At 35.0% G+C, this 27,169-nt stretch overlaps 3 protein-coding genes across 3 annotated transcripts; 2 read left to right on the top strand and 1 right to left on the bottom strand.

Annotated features, from left to right (window-relative positions):
• Window positions 1-368: 368 nt before the first annotated feature.
• On the top strand, window positions 369-6,750 carry LOC133187311 (small ribosomal subunit protein bS1m-like). Its single transcript, XM_061322673.1, has 2 exons — window positions 369-780; window positions 6,553-6,750. The coding sequence occupies exons 1-2, from the start codon at window positions 371-373 to the stop codon at window positions 6,722-6,724; spliced, it is 582 nt and encodes a 193-aa protein (XP_061178657.1). The 5' UTR covers window positions 369-370; the 3' UTR covers window positions 6,725-6,750.
• Window positions 6,751-10,710: 3,960 nt separating this feature from the next.
• LOC133187310 (galactoside alpha-(1,2)-fucosyltransferase 1-like) lies at window positions 10,711-12,498 on the bottom strand. Its single transcript, XM_061322672.1, has 2 exons — window positions 12,452-12,498; window positions 10,711-11,890 (listed from the first exon to the last, which is right to left on the bottom strand). Exons 1-2 carry the CDS (start codon window positions 12,471-12,473, stop codon window positions 10,953-10,955), a joined length of 960 nt encoding a protein of 319 aa, XP_061178656.1. The 5' UTR covers window positions 12,474-12,498; the 3' UTR covers window positions 10,711-10,952.
• A 7,897-nt stretch (window positions 12,499-20,395) lies between these two features.
• LOC133187309 (KICSTOR subunit 2-like) lies at window positions 20,396-26,973 on the top strand. Its single transcript, XM_061322671.1, has 10 exons — window positions 20,396-20,460; window positions 22,170-22,286; window positions 22,554-22,700; window positions 23,011-23,192; window positions 24,495-24,632; window positions 25,030-25,168; window positions 25,401-25,496; window positions 25,636-25,730; window positions 26,096-26,258; window positions 26,582-26,973. The coding sequence occupies exons 2-10, from the start codon at window positions 22,176-22,178 to the stop codon at window positions 26,864-26,866; spliced, it is 1,356 nt and encodes a 451-aa protein (XP_061178655.1). The 5' UTR covers window positions 20,396-20,460; window positions 22,170-22,175; the 3' UTR covers window positions 26,867-26,973.
• The last annotated feature ends 196 nt before the right edge of the window (window positions 26,974-27,169 follow it).

The raw sequence follows: 27,169 nt of genomic DNA, 5'->3' as shown, positions 1-27,169 counted from the left end.
GCTGAGTAAAAATTTTTTTAAAAAACTGAATAGTTTTCGATGATTTTAATAGAATTAAATGATAACAGTGTCTCCAATGTAGGTATAAATAAATATGTCTAAGCATTGATCATTGATTTACTAGTTATACCAAGTCCATATCCGGTCAGCTAATTTCAGGAAAAAATAGAAATAATCATGAGGAAAATATTCGTAATATAAATTGTATAAGCCTATACAACTTCCACATTATAAAGAACTGTCAGTGTTTTTTCATCATTGAATGTATATATTAAAAAAAAATATTGTCAACGTAAAATTTAAGCATAGAGTTTGACAATTAAGGGATTTAATAGTCTGCAGCGTTATTTAGTGAGATTTTAAAACAAAGATGGCGACCCAAGTTGTGAGGAAAATGTGTCTAGCAAAACTTTTTCGAGGAGATTGCAGAAGTATTACAACGACGTCACGTTTAAGTGTTGCTGGTTACAAAAAACTTCTTGAGGATCGAGACATTGAGTTACTTAAAAAGAAAATCGGCGATTTAGAGGCAACACCGGCTCCAAATCTTGAAAACAAGAATGTGACTTTTGAAGCATTGTTTCGAAGATCAAAGTTCTGTCAGTTAGGGAACATTTCAAATTCAATAGTAATGGGAAAAGTGATTGACGTTGTTTATGACGATTTGTATATTGATTTTGGGGGTAAATTTCATTGTGTTTGCCCGCGGCCTATGACAACAGTGGTGATAAAAAACGAGGAGACGGGAAAAGAGGAAATAGTTCAGCGCTTTGATGAGAGGTTATTATTATGTTTATTCAGATACTGATTATTTGGTTGGGGACATACTAAAACAAGTCCCACGGGGAAAATAAGTCCCACATGAGTCCCACAGAAAAATAATAAGTCCCACCAGGAAATATGATATTTTAGTAATGTTTAAGAATATATCTTTATAGATTATCATTGTTTAATTATATTTTGAATAAAAAATCATTTTTAAAAAGTGTTTAGAAGCATATTCTGATTGTTAAAAGAACAAAGAACGATAACTTTTACATCCTCACATAACTTGAGTGCAATTTCCAAGTCCCACCAATAATGACAACAATTTTATAGTTTTTTAAAACAAATATTATAGATATTTTTAATAATAATTATCTTTCTTTTTTTTATATAAAAAAAATGTTAGAAGTTCAAGATGTTTATTATGATCTTTTACAAAGAACAATAACTCCTACACCTGCTTCAAGTAACAAGCCATCCAGCATGTCTAGTGTCAGACACTCAGAGTAACGATTTTCATTTCAAGCTAACATAATTATTTAATTACTCTTTAATTCTCATAATTTTTCTTTAAAACAAAACTCTAACATGTTTAAATAATGCTGCTTTTTTCATATAAATTATAACTTTCCCTCAAGAAATACAAATAGAATATCAGGATACAGTCATATTTCTCTGGTTCAAAAACAGGATAGATTAATCATAGTACATATCAAAGTACATATATTCTGTATGGAAAGAAAATATTATAAGATTTTATGAAAATTCCATTCTCTATGTCCCCGATTTATATGCTTCCTGTAGCCTTTCTAATGACTTGTCAAAATCTAAAACAGCATCTATAGTCGATTTTGATCCTGATCGAATTATAAATAAATAATTTTACAATATTCATGGTCGTAGGAAAATTTACAGTGAAAAAGAAAATGAATTTCATCGTCAATCACACCAGTATTGCAAGCATTACAACATCTTTCCTTTCTTGATGTGGAAATATATTTACCACTTTTTATTGCAAGTTTGTGTGCACTTAATCTAATTCTACTAACAGAGGATCTCTCAGATCTTGTTAATTTAAATCCACTGTAACAAAGGTATTGAAGTTATGCTGAAATCACTGTTTGTCCTAGTTGAATAATTTAACTTTGTCTCGGGACAAGCCCTCACCACAGTTAGAATACGCCCCATACACAGGGGCTTGCTCCCGGCGTGTAATAATTATTTATTAAAAAATCCTATAGGGTAATACTAAAACAACGCAAGGGAGGACACCATTTTGGACCCCTTCCTAGCTTCAACCTCTGTTTTCGTTATATTTTCCCATATTTTATTGACTCACCGCCACAGTTGATGAGGACAGAAAATGAAAGTAACCTTGGGGTTTTACATTCGAATACGAAATTAGAACGCGTTTTTTTTTTCAATTTTATAATTAGCAGCTGTTTTAACTAATAGAAAAACCCTGAGATTTTCGAATGTATGTGTTTTCGTTTTCTGTCCCTATCAACTGTCCCAAAGAGTGCGTTTGGATTATTATTAGTCTGAAATGTGTATTGTAGAGGCTCCAAGGGGAAAATTCAAGCATTATGTCCTAGAAGAATCATTACTTGACAGACCCAAGGCAGTGAGTTAGTAAAATACGGGAAAATATAACGAAAACAGAGGTTGAAGCGAGGAAGGGGTCCAAAATGGTGTCCTCCCTTGTGTTGTTTTAGTATTACCGTATATGATTTTTTAATAAATAATTATTACACACCGGGAGCAAACCCCCGTGCCCCATTTACCAGTTTACTTGCAATGTAGCAAACCGGAGTGGATCCGCTCCGAAATGATTTTGAAGTATACGAAAGGAGTTGCACTGAAAAGAACTACCAAATTAATCATAACAAACCATTTCGAGATTGTATATATATATGCCTTTTAACTGAAAAAATAATCCACATAAAGATGAAATTCAACTCATTAGGTCTTTCCACCTTTCTGTGGAAAGACCTATTGATTTTCTTCTGTTTATTATTATTAGGGCTTTCCACCTTTCTGTGGAAAGTCCTATTGATTTTCTTCTGTTTATTATTATTCTTATTATTATTATTTTTCTTCCGCTGATTTTTTGTTTCGCAACTTATCGAAGAGACGCATCTTTCATATTAGTCGACTACTTAAATGATTTTCAGATTTGACCCAACCACTTCGAACGATGACATTTAATGAAGTTATTGCCCCTTTCGCAAGAAAAGCTTGTTATCGCTACTCCTCTGAAACCACAAACCGTAGAGATACAGAACCTTCACCAATGCTTTTTACTAATTGAGAGGGCTTTTCAATCTATCATTGCGAAAGGATTCATCGAAGCCTTATACAAGTTATTGCCCCTGAAGTTTTTTTGCTGTTTACGTAACTTGAAAAAAAATTTTAACGCTTAGACGTAGAGACATGGGACCAACTGAAATGGATTCTTGCATTTTTGTTCTTGATGTTAAGGTCAAGGTCAAAGGTCAAGGTCATCCAAAATATGAGAAATATAGAATATATGAAGGGGGGGGGGTGTTAAACCAATATAAATGTATGAAATAAACTATTCCACGCTTTCATTATCTTGTTTTCTTCTTAAAATGCATGTAGAACATTTTATTTATCATAGCTGCATTTAATATAACCCACAGGGAAACTTGTTTCATTCAGGAATCGTCTTACTGAACCTGCAACAATCTTAGGATCCGCAGTCAGGCCGCTTTGAGTCCAATCCATGTTTTCCCATATGACGACCTACATAGTACATACCATTAGCCTCGAGTCCGATTTATTTCATTGGCAACTTTTCTAAGTAGTTTAACTAAATCAGAACATTTAACACCTCAAATTAAACTTTCGAATGCATAATGCACAGAAATAGAAATACGATATGCACAGTAAAACACATGTCATGCATTGTACTTCCATGGTAACTATGTAAACAAATGCCATAAACACGGAAGCAAAAAAGAAGAGAGAGAGAAAAAAGAGAGAGGAAGAGAAAGGAAGAGAGAAGGGGAAAGAGAGAAAAATTGGCCCCTAAATCGCAAAAAAAAAAAAACAAAAAAAAAACATCTTTTTTTGGAGCTGCGCGAAGACCTTTTGAACTCTACAGAGAAACGAACCCGACAATAAATCTATAGCAAAAGACGAATTTTTGAGTTTATTTATTTTCTTGTACTTTTCTTCTTTCTTTTGTTCTTTTGAAAGCCAAATGATATGGAAACATGTTTCTCAAAACTATTCAATTCCGATAACTACGTTGTACAACAATTTTTTTTAAATTCCTGAATAGGTAGTTTACTGCATACATCTTCATCGAAATTCGTGGCGTAGTGGTTAGCGCGTCTGCCTTTCAAGCTAAGGGTTCTGAGTTCGATCCCTGCTGGAAGAACATTTTTTTTTTTTTTTTTTTTTTTTTTTTTTGCATTTTTCTTCTTTTTTTACAGCCCAAATTACATGGAAACACTTAAAAAGGTGGAAAGACCTCTAATTGTTCTGTGAACAATTAGTCTACTAGTTCTTATTATTCTTATTATTATTATTTTTCTTCCGCTGATTTTTTGTTTCGACATTAATCGAAAATATTTTTTTTTTCATCGTAAAGGTCATAAAAAGTTATGAACAAATTTGACCCAACGCCTATATCCTATAACCCCTTTCGCAGTTATTGCCCCTTTCTCTAGAATACTTGTTATCGCTACTCCTCCGAAAGCGTAAACCGTAGAGATACAAAACCTTCATCAATGTCTTTGACTAACTTAGTACTTGCTTCATTGTATCATTGTGAAAGTATTTGTCGACCCCTTTTATGAGTTATTGCCCCTTAAAGTTTTTGAAGTTTACAAATAATGAAAATTTTTCAAAACGATAAGCCGTAGAGACATGAAACCAACTGCATTAGATTCTTTGACCTTAGACCTTGAAGTTTATGTTAAGGTCAAAGGTCAAGGTCATTCCAAATATGAGAAATAAAGCTCTTTTTATAGCACTTTTGTCTTTCAACATATACAGTATATCTTAACATCTTTAATATGTACTTTTAAAACTATTTCAAAGATTTCAATCTTGTCCCCTAAGATTAACCCTTTTAAAAGTTATTGCCCCTTGTCCGAAAAACCTTGTTATCGCTACTCCTCTGAAACCGTAAACCACTGAGACACAAAACCTTCACTAATGTCTTCAGGGTCTTTAGACACAACTTATCTATTCAGTGCGAAAGTATCCGGTGACTCCTTATATGAGTTATCGCCCTTTAACGTCTTTGTGCTTACTAGTAAACCTTATAACTTTAAAACTAAAAGTCGTAGAAGCATGGGGTTAATTGCAATGTGACCCTTGACCTTTGACCTTGAATATTTGTCAAAGGTCAAGGTCATTTCAATTTTTTTTTTTAATTTTCATTTTTTCCATCTCTCAAGCCATTTCTGGTCTCTTTTGTAAAAAAAGTAAACAGTTGAGAGTTAAATATGAAGAATATATGAAATTTAAAGAAGGTGGAAAGACCTCTAATTGTTCATGAACAATTAGTCTACTAGTTTTCTCAATGTTTTTCCTCGCTTCAAATTTACACGCCATGCTGACATTTGAAACTCTCTGGATTGATCACAGTAAATGAACTGAGTTGGAGTTATTGCCTGTGTTTATTTTGCTACATTGCCAATACACGGAACAAATTCTATCATTAAACAGGGTCCATAGGACAATATCATTTTAACGATAGAACGTTCTATCTAGTTTGTCCGTGGAGGTTTAAATTTATATATATATATATATATAGGCAAGGTTAATGAAACAATAGCAAATTGGAGTTGATCTGCTGCAAAATGATTTTGCAGAAAAAAAGGAGTAAAGGAGTTGCACAGAAACGAATTATCATAATATATCATTATTTATTAACAAACCTTTTTGGGCTTGTATATGCCTTTTTACCTAAAAAATAATTCATACAAAGATGAAAATTCAACTCATTTTCTCAATGTCTTTTCTCCCTTTGAATTTACTTGTCATGCTGACATTTGGAACTCCCTGGATTGTTCATAGTATTTGCAGTGAGCAAGAGTTATTGCCTATGTGTGTTTTGCTATATTGCCAACACACAGAACATTTTCTATAGTTAAACGGGACGCGTAGGACAATATCATTTTAATGATAGAACGTTCCATCTATGAATAACCCATAGAGTTCCAAATGTCAGCATGGCTTGTAAATTCAAAGCGAGAAAAAACATTGAGAAAATGAGTTGAATTTTCATCATTGTTGAGTTACTCTCTTTAATAAATTTATCAGTAGATTGCAAAATATTATATAAGGCCATCCTTAAAAAAATTTTTGTTTGGAATTGCCACCTAGGGGGTTTCAGACCCAGAAGGGAAAGAGGGAGGGAACTTACTGATTTTTTTTTTTAAAACTGAGGTTCAATTTGAAACTGTTCATAAAAGTATCAATAAGCAGTGAAAACACTATTTTCTTACTTTTTGTAAAGGTTTCTCCTGTCAACCAAGAACCCAGTTTTTGCTTAGATCCGATGCTCAATTTTTTTAGTAGCATGTGATAACAGGCCATAAACTGATTGAAGAATAAAAAATTCTTATTATTTTTGGTCAATAAAATTTTTCCAGGAGAGGTCATTTCGATGAAGTGGGAAGCAATTCCAAACAAACAATAATTTTATTTTGGCCTTAGGAATGTGTTTACATTTACCAATAGAACTGTTTTATTTCATGATCATTTAAAGTTTAACACTGTGTAAAATTTCTTTTGATGTTGTTACAGCTACACATTTGGAACAAGAGTGAAATTACTCCTGAAGGAATTTGAAATGGCAGACAAATTTCTAGGATCAGCACGCTATACCTCATTACTTGAGGCAGATGCAGTACTTCTTGGACATGTGACACAAAAAGAAATTCTGCAAGAAGAATTGCAAGAAAATATATTGTATTGATTTGATTAAAAATCTAAGTATGCATGTATTACAGTATTTATTTTTTATGCAGTTTAAAATGATAGCCATTTATATGGCAAACCAAATTACAAAATAGAGCAAGTTTTGCATTGATAACTAGATTTATCTACTAGTATTACAAATTCTAGTTTACAGGACAAGAATTACAGTTAACGATATTAGTCTATAATTTACTACTATGATGTAAACTATCGCATACACCTTGATCTTTACCCTTGTACACTGTACTTAATAAGGAATGCTTCGTGATACATGTAACATATATCATTTACCAATGCAAGCATGGGTTATCTGATACAATTTGACACACTATACCCTATGCACATTCACATATGATAAAATCCACATTCTATTTCTATATTGTCTATATTTTTCTAGAAATAAAGATATTCAAATATGATAGATCTAGATAAATTTAAGCTTAGTACATGCATTTGTTTTTTTAATGAAAGTGCATTGTCAACTATTCTACTGGGCAACCCTTGTATTTTCTCAGTTCCCAAGAAAAGTTAGACCCCACGTAATGACTCATTTCTAGCCAAAAGGGGTCAGGACTTAATGAAATTTTATTCCACAAAATATGGAGATTTTTCAGTATCACTATGAGTGACTAATTAAGCCCCGTTCACATGCACTCGTTTACTAACAGGTGTAAATTTTACATGTATGCAAATTTTACTCTTGGTGTGTTAATGTAATTTATCATGGCCCTGCTGTTCTTGAGAAAAAGAGTTTTGAATATTTTCTAATATATTCCATGTAAAATTCTAACAGTTGATACATATTGGGTCCTTGGACTGTGTCAACTAAGAAGTAATTCACTGTGACCTACAACTTTTTCAGTTGACACATCTTGGGATTTCAGAGTGTGATAACAAAAATTAGGTCACATTGACCTACTTCAAGGCTTTATCTAAATATTCAGGATACTAAGAGGCTTAGCATAGAAGTGACAGTGCTGTACCAGTTATCAGAAGTAGTCCAGTCATCTTTATCATGAAACATCAAACTAACGGCAACACAATTTCTTTAGTTAAAAATAAACTCTTAGAACACACAAAATAAATGTAGTAAAAAAAAAATCTAACAAAATCGGATGAGGCGAAAACATTATCTGGGGTTCATAAATTTTCTGTGAAAATTACTATAGGAATCGGCATATAACTCTTGGGGTGGGGTTGGGGGCCCATGTCAGACTCAGAATTTTTTTAACAAGCAAAGAAGAAAAAAACGTAAACAACTTGTCCAAACCCGAAAAACCTAAAAGGGAGGAGTGGTAGATGAGGACACTTTTCATAATTAATTTTCTTCATGACTCTGCATACCATTTTTAGAGGGTTAGAAGAAAGGGGGTTTCCAAGGTCATTTTTTCTTTTACATAGGAATTTATTACTCTGAAAATTCCACGGTGTGGTTCAGTTGGGACTCCCCTCTCAAGATCCTCCCATTTCCATTATACGTTAATATCTAGGGTTATAACATACATGTACTAGTTAAGCAAAATTCGTGTCTGGAAAAGAAAATAAGTTGTCCAGAATTATATATTTCTGTATCTACCAGGGGCGCACCCTTTCTAAACAGAAAAAAAATATATATATAACATAGTTTTTCACTAGCTATTATACATCGATGTAATCTAGGTAAAATTACAGTCACTTACGTATCAAAAAAGGTCTACTATTTACCAATTCTTAGTGGTGTGAGTTATTACTTTGCAGTGTCTATAACAATCCTCCAGTGTTGTATTAATGACAGATTTGGAGCTAACCTTTTCGACAGGAATATATTCTATATATAATTTAAGGTAGTCCGATCCTCAGGTACTGAAAATTATCAGTTAAGTCATTGAAAATGCCCATGAAAATGTATCAGAATGCACAAAGTAATGCGTCTTTCAAAGTTCATCATCATAGTTAATTAATCATTTTATGTAGAAAAATTTATCTTATCTCAACTATATTTTCAGGAAATGTGAATAAAAGCACCAGTTATGCATTTTTATGCCCCCGTATCGAAGATTGGGGGAATATAGTTTTTGCTTCGTCCGTCCGTCTGTCTGTCTGTTTGTCCACAAAAACTTTAACATTGCTCATAACTTTTGATTGGTTGAAGCCATGGCTTTCATATTTCACATGTGTATTCCTTGTGACAAGACCTTTCTTTGGGTACCAACAACTTTGACCCTTTGACCTTGACCTTGGAGTTTGACCTGCTTTTGAAAAACTTTAACATTGGCCATATCTTTTGAACGGTTGACGCTAGGGCTCTCATATTTCACATGTGTAATCCTTGTGACAAGACCATCCTCTGGATACCAACAACTTTGACCCTTTGACCTTGACCTTTGGGTTTGACCCACTTTTGAAAACTTTAACATTGGCCATATCTTTTGAACAGTTGTTGCTAGGGCTTTCATACTTCACATATGTTATCCTTGTGACAAGACCTTCCTTTGGATACCAACAATTAATTATAGCCCATTGACCTTGACCTTGGAGTTTGACCTACTTTGAAAAACTTTAACCTTGGCCCTATCTTTTAAATGGTTGGTGCTAGGGCTTTCACATTTCACTTGTGTATTTCTTGTAAGAAGGCCTTTCCTTGGGCACCATTAATTTTGACCTTGACCTTGATGTTTGACTTACTTTTGAAAAATTTTAACCTTTTCCATATCTTTCCAATGTTCCTGCCAGGGCTTTCATATTTTACAAGTATATTCCTCTGTAATAGACCTTACTTTGGGTACCAACATAATTGATTTGCGTTTGAGAAAGTTTAACCTTCGCTATAAGTTGCCATACGGGGGCATCATTGTTTCACAAACACATCTTGTTTAATTGAAAATTGATCAAGAAATACATTTTAGGATAAAAAACTATTGGTATCTTGGCATTCGGAGAAAATTGCATTTAAAAAAAATTATACAGTATTTCATTTCTTTTATTTACTTCAATTGTTATATAATACATAGTGTAAAATGTTTTTGCTATCATTGCAGTACATCACAGGTCACGTCTATTTTCATATCATGCTAATAAGCATTGTTGCCCCTCAGAGCTGGATCTGATCTTGCACGGACATTCTCTTGTTCTTCTCTCGACATTGCTGGATCAGTCATTTACGTATTTTTTTTTTGTAGTGGTGTAGATCGGAAAGGGAGTGTATTAGCAATATTCGTCATAGATTTATATTCAAACATGTATTACATAGAAAACGACACAAAGTCGCATATCTAAGCACCAAAGAATACTTAAGATTTCTTTCTACATTTTAGGAATTTATCATTTATGTCATTTCTATTCAAAATCAGTGAAAAAATATACATCAATCTACGCATCAAATTTTTGTTTGAGTTAGGTATCCTTAATCCTTAAAGAGAATAATAGTTGTATTGAAACTTGTTTAGAAAACCACGAGAATTCAGGATATTCCTGAATGGGTATTCGACATTTTTTTTAAGAAAATCAGACTATTAAAGTATTTGGTACATGACGTTAAATTACCAAACAAATGTGTTTATATTGCTGTGATAAATTATGATCTACCTGTACAAATAAATGCAGTCGAAAGGGAATTAATAGGGGTGCAATTGGGATCAAAATCGTTATTTGTTTGTCAAAAAGCAAATTCTGATAGATTTTATTTATTTGGTATTTGATCAAATGACTCCACCAAAATGATACCCATTTTGAAACAAAATTCCTTGGTTAGAAGAGGAGATACTATGAGGCGCCGTTTTGGTATTTACTGCCAAAAAGTGATATCACCTATTCGAATAAATGATACTCCTTTCAAACCCTACCCACACCCACCTTCATCCCGGAATAACTGGTGACGGTTCGATCTACATACTCTGATTTGCTCCATAGAATTCAGTTTCTTTCCTTCACGAGGTATTCCTTGCTTTTAATCCTGGCATACCTCTCCGATTTCCTCTACACATTTAGCATTATTATATGTGACTACAAGGTTCAAGAAGGGGAAGAATTTAACAACATTTTTAATTTTAACAATGAGAAACATCTAGAGATCAAAGTAGGGATTTTCTTTGCATTTACATGTAAATGAGATCTAGAATCATTACATACAAAATTCCGTGATCTGACGTAAAAAAACATGACGTATGAATCAATGTTTTTAATAAATGTTAGTCAAAACCAATGTTTTGTTTAGAAATATCATTGAACACATGTTGAATATAACTTTTTCAATCCAAGCCTATCCAACCGGGATAGAAATAATCCGACATGTCGGAGCTGAAGTCTTTTCTGAGATTGCTGTCGTTTCTAGCTACGTTTTTGAAGTAAACAGTTGTACCATTGGCCAGAAAACTCCCCCACCAACCAAACGATCCAACAGTCATAACTGTATGATTGCACATCGAAATGGCGCACATGTCAACTTCCCGCGCGCTTTCTGGCGCGAAAACAACATCACTTCCTTTTATATGATATTTGCACCATTTGAGATCCTCCATATTTGGATTTGTAAAAACGATGAACACCAGTGGTTTGTATCTATCCCTAAAATATTTCAAAGATCTACCGACATATTCCCCTGTGGCTAAAGTATATCCATATTTGACATTTTTTTCATTTTTATAATCACCCCTTCGTATATGGACGCCCACTATCGTTAGATTTTTACTAGAAAAGGGTTTAGTCAGTGTCTCTATAAGCGTCTGTGCTTTGTGCTGAACATCCTCCATGAACACAAATTGCTCCCTTATCTCGCTCTCCACATCTTGAAAATATTTCCACGACTGTAAATATGATTTATGAATGTAGTTCAGTTTGTTTTTTCTAATAAGATGGACGGAACCTTTATCATATGCACAAGGTCTCCTCTCTACGACTTTTTCTGCAGTCTCACAAAACTGTTTGCCGATTAAAAATTTAGTAGAAATATTAAAAGTATTAAACATTAAGGATGTAGGCGTTATTCCTATAGTCATGTTCCTGGCCCGGGCTATCCCATAAGTTGAGGCATACTGAAACATATTGTTACCCAAGCCTCCCCGGAAGTAAGCACATAACCGGTTCTCCTCAGTTTGAACCGGAAGTCGATGTTTAGGTCCTTTAAGGTAGAGGTAGAAAAAGAAGCAGTTGATCAACACACTGAAAAACAGGATCAGCAGCAAAAAGTCTAGACAAAAGAAGAAGCAAACAACATAATCAGATATGAATGAACAACAGAAGAACTTAAAATTAAAGAGGGATTTGATCGAAAAAATGTACAACTTTTCTTTAGTAATTAATTTTAAGACCTCAAGAGGAAATTCAAAACTGCATCTTTATACAGATGTCTTCCACATCCCTACCTGTAAACATCATAACCTTGAATCTCAAAGTAATGGCCTTAAATGACAACATCTTTAACTCTAAATATCGCAGTGAAAGGCTTCAAAGTGACATGTACAACAGCAACATGCTAAAAGTTTGAATTCATAAATCAAGGTTAGTCCCTAGAGTTAGGGTCGTGTCACCATTTCACAACACCTTTCACTTTATATATGACTATGAAACAAGATTCTAATAAAGCTTTAAGATATCAGCAACAACATACTAGAGTTTAAATGATACTGCAATCTATGGTCTGGGAGAGATGATCCCCGATTTTGTGACAAATCACAGTGCTAAAAAAGTTTCTGCTCCTCTCCTTGAAAGGAGCTGGGGTAGAGATTGGATAAATATTTTGAATAATTACCAGTTTTCATAATTCGTCTCATTACTGTACATTCTTTTCATGTCCCTGAAAAATAAAAAAAAAAGAAAGAAAACTTTATGATGTATGGTTTATGGTGGCATATTTCTGCCCCCCCCCCCCCCCCCCCACAGGCAAGATAAATGATGTTAACATGCAATATAATTATTTCGACTAGCGACTTATTTATGTCAACATGCAAAATAATTATTTTGACATGCAAGTTACCAATCTCTTTAGAGAATCTTATTTTAATATTTGTAAACTTACTTACTAACGCCATTAAATGACATCATACAAGCAAGATGCAACAGAATTATGATGACATGCGACTTGTTTATGTTAACATGTGAGATAATTATGTAGACACGCAACTTATTTATTTCAACACTTAAGATAATTATGTTAACACGCGAGTTATTTATATCAACATGCGATATATGTATGTTGATATGCAACTTATAATCTTGCATGTTGACATAAATATCTTGCTGTTAAAATATAACTCGCATGTTTACATAAATAAGTTGAGTGTTGACATAAATAAGTAGCATGTTGACACAAATAAGTTCCATGTTAACATTATCATCCTGCATCTTAACATAAATAAGTCGCATGTCTACATAATTATGTTGCATGTTTACATAAATACATCAAGCAATACATCAATCACTCTTGCCTGATAAATACATCAGGCAAGGGCTAAATGCAGACCTGAGAGGCAACTTGAGGGACGCACAAGTAACACTGATCAGACGGAGAAGGACCACAGTCAGGATGAACACCACAGTACTGGGGACCTTTTACCAACTGATGCTATTCAGGACAGCATGGAGCCAGAACCAGACAAGTCAAGCGGACACCCGACAACCCCAGAACCATCTAGTGAAAATAGGAAACCAGCAGTACAGTGGCCATCAACAGACGACAAGAGATGGGAATCATTTGACAATGACCTAGACAAAATCCTACATAGCACACTGGTAGGTGATGTGAAGAGGAAGATATCATCATTGACTACGATAGTACACACTCTAGGAGTTGAACGCTTTGGGACCAAAGAGAGAACGCGTAGGGAGGAACCAATAGGAAAACCAAACAGACACCAGCAGGAGATACAAAAACTAAGAGCAGAGATCAATGCAATAACCAAACAGTATAGAACAGCAAATGAAGATCAGAAAATAGGGCTCAGCAAGCTAAGAGCAACTCTGAGAGAGAAGAGGAACAACCTTCAGAGAGCAGAGAGGATAAGGAAAGCCACACGAGAGAGAGGAAAGAAGAGAGCAAAGTTTATAGCAGACCCATGCAGATTTACCAAATCAACCCTTGAAGGTTCAAAGTTAGGGGCACTTAAGAGCTCTAAGGAGGAGGTTGAGAACTACTTGGAAGAAACACATGGTGACAAAGAGCAGTGGAAACGCTTAGGATCATGTGATCGAATAGAAGAGGTACCAGAACCAGAGGAGCCAATGAATGAAAAGGAACCATAATTGAAAGAAGTGCAAGATATTGTAAAGAAAGCTAGAACATCATCAGCACCAGGCCCCAATGGTATCCCCTATAAGAGATGCCCAAAGATTCTCAGACACCTATGGAAACTAGTAAGAGTGGTATGGAGGAGAGGGAAGATTCCATCTTGAAGGCTGAGGGGTGCTTTGTACCAAAGGAGGAGAACTCTGAGAGGATAAATCAGTTCCGGACAATCTCAATGCTAAACGTAGAAAAGAAAATCTTTTTCTCAGTCCTGGCGAGAAGGATGACAACTTACATGTCCAAGAATCAGTATGTGGATACATCAGTACAGAAATGAGGAGTACCTGGGTTCTCTGGATGTATTGAACATACTAGCATCATAACACAACTAATCCATGAAGCGAAAGTCAGCAAGAAAGATCTCACGGTTGTATGGTTAGATTTAGCAAATGCATACGGAACGATCCCACATACGCTCATAGAGGAGGCCCTTGATCACTACCATATACCAGAACACTTTCGGAGGATGATCAAAAGTTACTTCAGAGGGATACATCTACGCTTCACAACGGCCAGTTTTACAACATCTTGGCAGAAACTGCAGAAGGGAATTGTGACAGGTTGTACCATCTCAGTGATCCTGTATGTAATGGGTATGAATATGATCATGAAGACCGGAGAGAGAGAGAAACCAGAGGTCCCAAGACATCAAGCAACATCAGGCAACCACCAAACAGAGGGCTTATGGATGATCTTACAATAACAACAGATACCTAAATCCAAGCAAGAGGGATAATAAAGGCTCTAGAAGAAACAGCTTCATAGGCAAGAATGGCCTTTAAACCTAAGAAGTCATGATCTTTGATAATAAAGAAAGGGAAAGTTACACAAAAATTCGAGCTAACAATCCAGGGGGAGAATATTATATCTATCATCGGAAACCCTATAAAGTGCGTAGGCAAATGGTTTGACGAAACACTTGGAGATAAAGCCAAAATTCAAAAAATAGAACAACAAGTAAGAGAAGGGATGAGGAACATAGAAAAACAGGATAACCAGGAAAATTCAAGGCATGGATTTACCAACATGGCCTCTTACCACGCTTAGCCTGGTCATTGATGCTCTACGAAATATCAACATCAACAGTGGAGAAATTGGAGAGAATCATCAATAAACACCTCAGGAAATGGTTTGGTGTACAACCAAGTTTTACATCAATCGGCTTGTATAGCAGATCAGCCAAACTACAACTTCCTGTGACATCAATAGTAGAAGAGTTTAAGACCAGCAGAGCAAGGCTTGTCATGACTTTAAAGGGCTCTAGAGATGATAAGGTCCGATTATCTGGAGTAGAAGTACGGGCAGGGCGGAAATGGTCAGCAACAAAGACAGTAGAAGAGGCGGAGAGCAGATTGAAACACAAACAGTGGCGGTGGAAAGGCAAGGTTTAGGGACAGCCAAAAGCAGCTTTTGGAAGAAGGCTGACATAACAGAGAGACGTAGCATGATGCAGAAAGAGATCCGAGCCAGAGAGGAAGAAAACCGACAAGCTAAGGCAGTGGAGATGGGAGTCCAGGGGGCTTGGACAAGATGGGAAATAGACCAACGGACAATATCCTGGGCAGACATCTGGAAATACCCGCAGTTCCAACTTCAATTTCTACTTCGCTCAGTGTACGATCTACCAACACCAGCTACCAACAACAATCTCCACAGACGGGATTTCATACATATAGAAACACCAGAGTGCCCCCTTTGTGGAAAAAGAGGAACCTACAGCACATTCTATCCTCCTGCCAGGTGGCATTATCACAGGGAAGACACACATGGCGTCATAATCAGGTTCTAAAAGAAATGACAGACACTATAGAGAAAGCGGCAGAATAAAAGCAAACAGACAACAGAGAAACATACACAGATTTGCTTTGTAAAAAAGGGTGAAACAGCGAAGAAGATAGAAGAGAAGACCTCCGGAATACTTAATCAGGCAGACGATTGGAAGCTGGCTGTAGATCTAGGTCAGAATTACTGACATTCCCAGTGATAATTCCAACTTATCTCAGCCCTGATATGGTACTGTGGTCATCAAGTACAAAGAAGATCATTGTCATAGAGCTGACAGTTTCCAGGGAAGAAAGATGCGATGAAGCCCATGAAAAGAAGGCAAAATATGACCCATTGCTGGCAGAATGTAGGGAGAAAGGACGGCAGACCTGGAACTATCCAGTAGAGGTTGGATGTAGAGGCTTCCCGGCACAGTCAGTTTGGGGGATGTTCTCTAGTCTAGGTTGAGGGTGACAGGGAGAAGCAGGAGAACAGCAGTCCTAAGGATGGCCCAAGCAGCAGAAAGATCATCATGTTGGGTTTGGATAAAGAGAGGCACTAGTAGCTGGATACCCACTACCAACGTGCAGTGACTGATCATCACTGTGGACTCCCCATCCTGAGAGTGTACCGAGCTAGGGATCGAAACACACGATGAGGGATGGGCTTGGCTGAGGACGTTGATGGTGCAGCAGCAGTATCATCACAGTTGTATGTAAGTAACTAAATAAGTCGCATGTTGACATACATATCTTGCATGTTAACATAACTATCTTGCATGTTAACATAAATAAGTCGCATGTCAACATAATTCTGTTGCATCTTGCTTGTATGATGTCGTACACCGGCCTTAGTAAGTACGTTTACAAACATTAAAATTAGATTCTCTAAAAAGATTAGTAACTTGCATGTCAACATAATTGTAATGCATATAGACATAATTATCTGGTTTGTTGACATACTTTTCTCGCAGGCTAACATAATTTATCTTGCATGTAGGGGGCAGAAATAAATCACCACACACTATGCATGCAAACAATATTATTTACAATGAAACTAACCCTGTCAATCTGTGTTATACAGACATAAATGTCTGGAACATTCACACCGACAAGGAATACCTGAAAATGCCCATACAAATTAGAAGATTTGGAATGTGTGTTTAAAACCCCCCAAAGATTAACGGCAGAGGATACAATTTGAATTATTTCCTATATTGTTCAATTTCATATGCTTTCAAAAACATTCTTTAAAAAACGTATATTTTGACATGCCCCGTGTGGATAGTCATTATATCCGTCAAGTATTGCATCAAGCAACGCTAGGTCCCTTTTTTCTATCGCTAATGAGACATAGTCGAATTATTCATGTGGACTTGCATCTTATAAGATTTACATTTACCCTGACGTAAAAATTTCTCTCTCTCTCTATCTCTCTTTTCCCCCTCTGTGTGTGTGTGTATACAAGGAAGTATCTAGGAGGGTTGGGGGGAGGGGGTCCGGAACCCCTGGAATTTTTCAGTTTTCATTTCTATGTAAAAGTAACGAAAAAATGATCTTAGACCTCTCTTAGAATGGTATGTAGAGTCATGTATCTGAAGAAAATTGACTTAGGAAAGTGTCTTCTCCCCCTTTCAAGAAATAGGTTTTTTAGGTTTGGGCAAGTTGTTTACGGGTTTTCTTTTCCTTAATTTTTTTATTTTGGCTAGTCAAAAAATTTCTGAGTCTGACATTTGTTAGAGCTGCCCCCCCCCCCTCCCCCGGAAGAAAATCCTGGATCCTTCCCTGATGTATATGTTTGTTTTAAATATTAAAAATATATTCACATCCTGTTATAAAATGGTTTCTCAAAGACTTGTAAGCTCCATATCGAAAGTAAATAAAACAATCATATTTACCTACACCTTTCTTTATTAATAAATTCGCAGTCAGACATTTAACAAACAGCACGTATGCATGTTGTCCAAATGACTTGTCCCAGCGCCCGCGGGGAGCGCATTTTACAACAGTAAATATTTTATTTCTGAGTGACACCAATAGTAAAACAACCCAATTAACTGGTTAATGTCGCTGAATAGCAATGCCTGTGCAAATTTCGATTACTATTAACATAATATATATAAAATTGTACGCTTTTATTGAATGTTTCCAAAATGATATGTATATAAAAAATAAATAAAGTGGAATTATTGGGAACATCGATCACATGGTTGGACTGCGAATAAGTAACGAAGGGGAAAAAATTCAGTTATTAATTTGAGTAAGTACAGGGATTCACACCATGCTTAACTCAGATAAAATAACTCAGACACAATAAGTGATGTTCCTGTTTACAAACCTCCTCCGTACAATGTATTCACATACATTTTTGAGATTTCCAGTGTCATAGTAAGGAACCACCACTTTAACTGTCCCATTTTACAGTTCCGTTCACGTGTAAACAATAACATGCCGGAAAACGTACTATATCTATACTGAATTATTCATTATTCAAGGCTCATTACATATATTTATATGGACCTACCTTGAATTTAAGATGTCGAGGCACAAGCGTGTCGTTAGAGAACTGCGTCACGATGCATTGAATGATGATAAGGACATCTTATCGACGAGGACTTGGCGTGGATCTAACAAAAAAAAATAATATATAAACCGAGTTCTTTTTCTTGCTAGTGCTCATTTTCAGGTAGTACATATTCGGTATCTTTTGTTTCTCACATGTTTATTTAGTTTGGTACATGTATTTGCTTCAATTCATGAGGAATACCTACATGTATTCCTGATTTCAACTATAAATAAATTTATTTAAAATAAATCCCAAAATTCTCAGTCCTCGGTTAAAACGGGGGTAAAACTTGAGTTTGATGAAAATATTTGTTTAGCCTGAGAGGGAAATATTCGTATTATGTCCAAAGTCAAGGTGGTGTTAACCCGCGATAAGGTGTTAAACTATGTCTTATCACGAAGTCCCCAAAATTATTATTTAATAATTCTATTTCGGGATAACGCTCAAAGCCAGGTATCTTGTTTATCTCGGAATAAAATATGGCGACATGTAAGAGGGTCATTCAAAAAAATACATAGACAATATCGCTCTTCATGATATTATATGTTCAAAATTTATGATCTACGCATTTTTAAGTGCAAAAACATTTACAAACTATCATTTTAACTAAACTGAACAAATAATGCAGTAAAATTTGACAGTTATAAATGTAGGTTCATATCCCCTCCCTCTTGCCTCTTTATTAGTTACGATGAGTAGCCACTAATTTCATTGTTTATTTTGATACTTGTCAACTTCTAAATGTGTCACAATATACAATATGGTTTTTCGAAGATTTATATGCAAAAATGTATTCACTTCTTTAACTCGATCCATTGACGTCCAAGGACAGAAACTACATGTATCTCGTTGCTTGTTAACGTCTTATGGGACAGAAGCTACATGTATCTCGTTGCTTTTTAACGTTCTATGGGACAGAAGCTACATGTATGTCGTTGCTTGTTAACGTCCTTTGGGACAGAAGCTTCATGTATCTCGTTGCTTGTCAACGCCCTATGGGACAGAAGCTACATGTATTTCGTTGTTTGTTAATGTCCTATAGGACAGAAGCTGCTTGTATCTCCTTGCTTGTTAACGTCCTATGGGACAGAGGTTACTTGTATCTCGTTGCTTGTTAACGTCCTACGGGACGGACGTTACATGTATTTCGTTGCATGTTAACGTCCTATGTGGGACAGAATCTACATGCATCTCGTTATTTGTTAACGTCCTATAGAACAGAAGCTACATGTACATCGTTTTTCGTCCTATGGGACAGGGGTTTCATTTATCTCTTTGCTTGTAAAACGCCCTATGGGATAGAAGCTACATGTATTTTGTTGTTTGTAAACGTCCTATGGGACAGATGTTTCATGTATCTCGTTGCTTGTTAACGTTCTACAGGACAGAAGCTACATGTATATCGTTGCTTGTTAACGGTCTATGGGACAGAGTTCACTTGTATTTCGTTGCTTGTTAACGTCCTACAGGACAGAGGCTACATGCATCTCGTTGTTTGTTAACGTCCTACAGGACAGAAGCTACATGTATTTCGTTGCTTATTAACGTCCTATGGAACAGAAGCTACATGTATTTCGTTGCTTGTTAACGTCCTATGGGACGGAGGTTACAGTTTCCCGTTGCTTGTTGACGTCCTACAGGACAGAAGTTACAAATATATTCATATTGATATTGAAGCATCCCTATCAGCAGTGGATGGATTCAAGTTCAGTTGAGTTATAAATCCTTGGGCCTGTGGTGGGGTCACATTATGGTGTCTTCATTTTCATAGGAATAAAGAGAGATTTTTCATTCCTGACCAAGATGACTCATGTGCGTTGTGGCCCATCGGCCTCTTTTTTGAGAGGGATTGCACCCCCCCCCCCCCGGCATTCTAAATTGGTTCTTATTTTTAAAAAAAAAATACTTAATTGGAAAAAAATATCGTGCAAAGGTTAAAAAAAAAATAAAGTTAGATACAAGCACTTGTAGCAGTAAGGGCCCTTTAGTATTTCGGAATTACGATCTCTTAGCATATTCCTTCTTCATTTAGTAACGAAAATTGTCTTCCTGCTTGAGGTGAATGAAAAAACAATCATGGCAATGTTGTTGAAAATAATATAAAATATGCGAGATGTTTCAAAGACAGCACATTTTTACTTTAACAAGTAAGACAATATCCAAGTCGTTATCACAAAGATAATTAACAAGATCATTCTATACTCCAGGTTGTTAAAAGTTTTATTGAAACCAGAGATATAAAAATTTTATGTTTTTTATGTCTCTGTTGAAACTGAAAAAAGATGGATGAATCACATAATGTCTCGGTCTATTGACACTATTTGGAGTTAACTTAAAAACAGAGTTTATATTTATTGTCCTTCATTGATCACTGACTTGCATTTGGCAAATGATTTGCTCGTTACTATAGTCATGATAAATAAACATGGAGCGAATCATTACTTGCTTTTTTTGTCAGAATCCATATTCGCTAAAATATGTTTTATGGTGCGACCATTGGGAGAACGCAGTTGTATTTATATATATCACCGGATACCATCAATAAACTTTACCATTATCATAGCCTACACTTTTAACTTTGATCGACCTCTAACAGTAAGACTCATGAAACTCAGTCAAAACTGTGACATCCCATGACGTATATCATACATGTGATAAGTCAAAGACCACAAAACTGTACAGGAGCCATAAAAAAACTGGAATATGGGTGAAAAAACTGTACACTGCCTATCAAAAAACGGTACAAAAAATAGTATAAAATATCGCTTAAATTCTTCTCATATTAAAGGCACCTTATTTCTAAACCAACATATATATATTGTTGCAAATGTTGTAATGGAGATTTGAATGCTTAAAAATTTCATATATTGTGTTTTATAATCACAATGTTCTTATGTATCGACTATAAATTAAGCTAGCTTAGATGTTAGTTTGTTTGCCAGCTTTATATAGTATTATTGTGAGAGTCAATGTCATCGTCTTGTTCATATTACTGATATATACATCAGCAATGCTAAATAACAGCAGCAATCATACATAAATTTCAGCACATAAAAACTTAAAAACTATATCCTTTATTTCATTTAATCATGGTAATAAACATCGTATATTTTATACCTACGAACATCTGGGTCAGATTCATGTATATTAAGCCATGTATATCAACTTTAGAAGTTGGCTTAATTTTTTTCAATCAAGTTACGAAACATTAACAGTTATAATTAAGTACCCCTTTAAAAATAAAGCTACCTAAAGGGGTATCTTGATACGGATTTATAGCAAGATAATTATCCCAATTGGCAGTTCACACCTTCCACGCGATGGTTTGTGTACTTCGGAAGGTCAAGTGTCAAACACAGGTGACGTTTTCCAGTGTCTCACGAGCGAGAATGAGAGGAAAATGGCGGCATTTAGCATGTTTAGCGAGAAATTCAAAATACTGTACAAATTTTCATATTCCGTGAATTTTGGTGTCCCGCCAGTACACGATGAATGGGCTCGAAAAACTGTACAATTTGCGTACCGCCGGTACATATCACATGTATGCGTATATAAGTAGCATTTCCATAATGGAGGCTAAATAGATCCAGTACAAATTTTTTATTAATAAAAGTCATCATGTAATTTTTATTAAGAGTGCAATTATTTTTTGCATCTTTTAAACTCTTTGCAAGAATGAACTTCGATAACTGCAATACCATTATCACGTGACATCATGGTTGTAAAAGAATTCTGGGAAGGTTTCACACAAAAATTTGACAAATAGATTTAATTCTGATTTATCAGGAAGGAGAAGAGAACCTGCAAAGATAATACCAAATATTTGAATCAAGTGTCCTATCTTTTTTATTTTTAGATAAAGATGTCTAGTCTGAGTTTAGTATCTCTAAATGGTGAGAAAGAAGAACAGTTTCTGGAACATTATTTTTCTCATGTTAGTCACTGTGAACATGACAAAGCTAAGGAACTTGCTGTAAGTTAGTTCATACTTTGAGTTATTTTGAATTCTACTAAGTTGGATTTTTATCATGTTTCTTTAAAAACTCATTTTTCCTTTTTTTACTTTCTCTCATGCATACATGTAATTAACATAGGGGAACATATTGATTGGTTTTCATTAAATTGAATGTGAACAGCAACCCCTCCCCCTTTCCTGATTTTTTTTTTTTTTTTACCTTTTCCAGGAATTAGTTCTGATAAAAGCTAATTGTCTGCATTGAACTGGATTTTTTTTTAACAGGAAAAGGAGAGAGAGGCCTACAAGGCAATGTTTGGTTCCTCCTGGGCCCTGTTTTTACTTTCACTTTCACAGTTTGCCACTGTTGAGAAGACCTACATGTCACTTGGATTTTTAGAACAGAAGAGCTTCTTTACGAGATCAAAAGATGTAATTTATTTTACAGTGATCTATTAAATACTATGTTTAATGGTGAAACATGTAAGACTAAAGAGGTTAAACTTTGAGAAAAAATAAAAATCTACCAGTACTCAACTTTTAATCTCTTTCTAGAGACATGTATGATTGACATCTAGCATATGCAGATACTCATGTAGTAGCAAAAATTTGTAAATATTTTGTAGAAAAATTATGCTTTTCTATAATTTAATGTTAATACTTGTAAAAACGTTATGTATAATATATAAATACTAGTATGACATTTTGAGAATTAAAGTACTAAGATTTTTGTTGATTGCAGACACTTAAGCATTGTTATCAGACCCTGATGCATGATTTTAGACGCGTTGAAGAGGCAGTGAAATCAACGGAGGAACAAGGATTTGGAATGACCAGTAATGCGATCGAATTTGAGAAGTTACTGGCTCATCTCTGTGATCAACTCTGCTTCTTTACACAAGCCAGACAAGAGACAATCAATTTGTATCCTACCTACATGTAGGTTTTATTATGTTTATAATTATACCTTTATTTACCCGAAAGGTCAAGCACATTTTTAGTTTTTAGGTCAACTGGTGACCTATCATTGTCCATTCTCATCATTCACTGTCACCTGCCTGGTGACCTATTACTACCATGGTATTTCCCTCAGTCACTATCTGTGAACTTTAGTACCCTTTTAAACAATTAAACCAATTTTAGAATACTGTGAAATCACTAATTTTTGTGGGGGGTTAATTTTTGTTATTTTCAAGGTATGAAGAGACCCATAAATTCATATCCTCCATGAAATGTTACAAGTATTAAAAATACAAGTAAACTGTACACTTCTTCAGGCAAGAAACCAAGTTCCTACAAACCTGTACTACCCCCCTTTCCCCCAACCATGAAAATTTGACCCTTGAAAATTAGTAAAGAATATCATCTATGGATGAAGATAAAATAGAAATTTCATTCATCCAGTTCCCCTAGGGCCTAAGGGCATCAAAATTTATTTATTCTTTCTTCTTTACTCATGGACACCCAGCATGCAAATTTTTGCATGAGCAGTGAGCTATGAGTCCTTTACCAAATCATGAAATTGGCTCAGGCCTAGGGTGGGGCTAGGTAGTTCTAATGCTTTAAATGCACTTTATTTTTAAAACTCCTCTATTCCTGAACTTCTAGGATACAATAGTCATGCAATGAGTAATATGTACATAGAGTCCTCAGTCTTCATGAATTGTGACATGTCACATGAGTCCAGAATTCTAGTCCGAGGTGGGTCAGTAGGTCATAGCCTGAGAATTTCTCATTTTGTCCTAAAAATCAGTTAACCTTTCTTGAATAAAGTGTTTGGGATTTGAAAAAAGGGGAGGGGGCTACTTCTCATTTATTAAACACCAGTGTAATTGAATGTAATTGAAAAGTAATTGTGAATTACATGCTTTTCTCAAAAGTAATTAATTAAATTACAATTACATGTAATTGAAAATTGGGCCAATTACATATTACTTTCAATTACATCGAAATTTGTAATTAATTACTGTCAATTACCATTACACATTACCATTACCCATCCCTGCTGAGAAAACATCATGGTACCTACTCAGGTGCTTATGGGAATCTTGTTTAAATAAAAGAAAAATCTTCAAGATAACTAAGGATTTGAGATACCCAGTTTAAAATACATACAGAAATAATGAATGGAACTTTGAATTTACTTCAATATGTCCATGATATTGATGACTTTAATATACCAAAGTTACATCTGTATCACAAAAGTTCCTTGACAGGGTGGACTAGCTATGAACAAGTTCACATCATGGGGATGACGAAGCATATCAACTTTGAAGATCTTAACATGGTCGTCAAGGAAATTATAGCAGGACACAACAAGAATTTTCACCATCCAATTTTAGCACCTCTTAAAACTGTATTCGGGTAAGTCAATGAATTTGTTGTTCTTATAGTTCTTCTGTATATTGAGACCTGAGTTGATATTTCAGAATTGAATTTATAAATACCAGTTATAGGTCAAGTTAAAGGGTTCTGAAAGCCACCTCAATGCTTTTATAATTATTTATTTTACTGTATTTCATCCTAAACATTTTTAAAAATATTTGCAAAACCAAATTGTGTTTGAATGACTGCTAGCACACTGTGAGGCCTAGAATTGTCAAAGTTTATCTGTTCAGTTGATGTGTCTTTGGGAACGGTGCATCCTTTTGTCATGATGATTCCATGATGAGAGTTTCATGTGTCCTCCTTATTAAATGTTCAAGATATTATACAGGTAAAAAGTTATCATTCTATAAAATCAACATACATGTATTTGTAGATTTGAGTGTGATATATTAAACCATTTACTGGTTGCCCAAACCATGATGTCTGACTGGAAATTCCTGACCGCCCTGTTACATATTCATGAAGCCCATACAAAACTGACCAGCTGGGCGACATTAATCCACCCAAAGGAAGTACGTATATGTCTGTATAACCACTCAGGAGAAAACTATTCAAAATGGCTACTGTCATTTACCCTAAGGAGTTGAGTATACTGCTACTATAATCACTAACAACAAAGTACAATGTGTGTAATTAAATTCCAATATCTGCAAGGTATATTTAGTTAAAATTGTTAATTTTTATAATCATAACATAAAAGAACCATAACAGTTTGATTTCATATAATCACTTGTTTATTAACAGAGTAAGAAATCTACCTTTGGAAGCTCTAGTAAACATGGTTCCTTGCCTGCTATGTATCAGTGGCTGAGTAAATTCAAAAACCTGCTGCTTTCTAAAGTGAGTCAACTTCCTACAATTTCTAGAACTCTGTCTAAAAATAACTTGTTTATTTTCTAAGGCATTGTTTTAATATCTTATTTACAATTTCACCACAATTCTTGATAACTTTGTTAGTATAACCCTGCTATTGTTTCAGTTTAGTATCTACTTTTATGACATCTTACAAAGGCAGGCCTCACCCCCAGAGATGAAATCTTTGATAAGTAAAACTCCTGATGATTTTGTCACAAGGTAATAAAAAGGATAAGATCACGATAATAATTGATATTTCATTAATGAATTAAATAATAAATGTTCAGTTCTCAAGAATAGAGATGAATGATGATTCTAAAATCAAATACTCAGCTGTAATTTCATTGCAGTTGTGTTTTCACTATTTTCTTGGCAGAATGAGATTGTGATGATACTGTACTGTAACAAACATATAAGGATACAGTATATAATTAAAATATAGAGTAAAACTAACAGATATCAGTGGGTTCAAAGCATAGCAAGAAGAGATTCTGTTTCAAAAACAGGAAAACTGACACATTTAAGATGTATATTTTATATTGAACTCGAATATAATGTTTATTGATGACAATGAATCCTGATAGAATACAGACATTCCATAAGAAGTCTGATGCCTGTCATGTCTCCCTGGTGTTGAACACTCAGGGTCTTGAGCGAGTGTTCCCCGGGGGGTATCAGTACCCAGGGAGACTGGTGGAAACACCCCAGGGACTGGAAACTTTTCCTGCCATTTTCTCCTACCCAGGGGTATGTCTAGTTTTACTTCAAATTCTTAAAATTGTAGTAATTTTCAGACCTAGTAAGGATATCCGTATGCATAATTCATAATTTTCCTTGTAATATTTTTTTGCAACCAACATTTACATGTATTACTATACATTTTAAGATACAGATGAATCTCAATATAAAGATTTTTGGTGATATTTTATTTTGGGCACTTTGTTCATACCTGTATTAACTATACATTTATTGTGATATTGTATGACCATTTATATAAGTACTAGGACATTGCCATTCAGAAAGTGACATAATCACACCTCTGAAATATATTACTGATCTCTGTATTTAAGGATAGACCTGCCAATCATTTTCCTGCAGTGGTGATGATGTTGACGGAGGGGCGGGACAGGGAGGAACCATCCTTGTACGCCCAGGACAAGATACACTACATGTACGACAAGGGATCTCACTCTTCCTACTTCTATACACAGGTGGACACAAGGATCAGTCTGGTCGTTATATTCGAGAGCAAAAAATCGGAGAAAGATTCCTACGTGAATAACTTTATGACTGAATTAGCCACTCACTTAAGATGTACAAAATTCTTTACTTCCTTAAAACCGGGATTTAAGTGAAATATTGTAAAAGTTTTTTTTGGTCATTTTTTTTTTATGCCAAAATACTTTTCACAATAAAAAGGTGCAATATTTGTCACGTGAAAAATAAATACGTGAGTATCATTTGAATGAGTTTTCTTGTTTTATGACACCAGCAAACTCAGAACAAAGACGCAGATAATTAATTTCTCAGCTCTGAATAAATGCTGTTTGTCCTTGTGTTTTCCAGTTCCATTCAGTTCAATTTATTCTCTCACACAATTAATTTAATGGTAACATGAGGTATGTAAACTGATAATTTACAATGTTTAACGTGTAGAT

Source organism: Saccostrea echinata, unplaced genomic scaffold, assembly GCF_033153115.1.
Source record: "Saccostrea echinata isolate AGI-Se365-2 ecotype Australia unplaced genomic scaffold, CSIRO_AGI_Sech_v1 ptg000014l, whole genome shotgun sequence".
In the NCBI taxonomy this organism is placed as follows: Eukaryota; Metazoa; Mollusca; class Bivalvia; order Ostreida; family Ostreidae; genus Saccostrea; species Saccostrea echinata.
Note: the sequence above shows the minus strand (reverse complement) of the source record. Positions and strands in the feature narration are given on the sequence as shown.

Coding starts and splice junctions, on each gene's coding strand:
- LOC133187309 (XM_061322671.1), top strand. CDS start 22,176: ATGTCTAGTCTGAGTTTAGTATCTCTAAATGGTGAGAAAGAAGAACAG. Junction 23,193..24,494: donor AGACAAGAGACAATCAATTT/GTATCCTACCTA, acceptor AGGGTGGACTAG/CTATGAACAAGTTCACATCA. Junction 25,169..25,400: donor CATTAATCCACCCAAAGGAA/GTACGTATATGT, acceptor GTTTATTAACAG/AGTAAGAAATCTACCTTTGG.
- LOC133187310 (XM_061322672.1), bottom strand. CDS start 12,473: ATGAGACGAATTATGAAAACTG. Junction 11,891..12,451: donor GAGACGAATTATGAAAACTG/GTAATTATTCAA, acceptor TCTTTTGTCTAG/ACTTTTTGCTGCTGATCCTG.
- LOC133187311 (XM_061322673.1), top strand. CDS start 371: ATGGCGACCCAAGTTGTGAGGAAAATGTGTCTAGCAAAACTTTTTCGA. Junction 781..6,552: donor GTTCAGCGCTTTGATGAGAG/GTTATTATTATG, acceptor ATGTTGTTACAG/CTACACATTTGGAACAAGAG.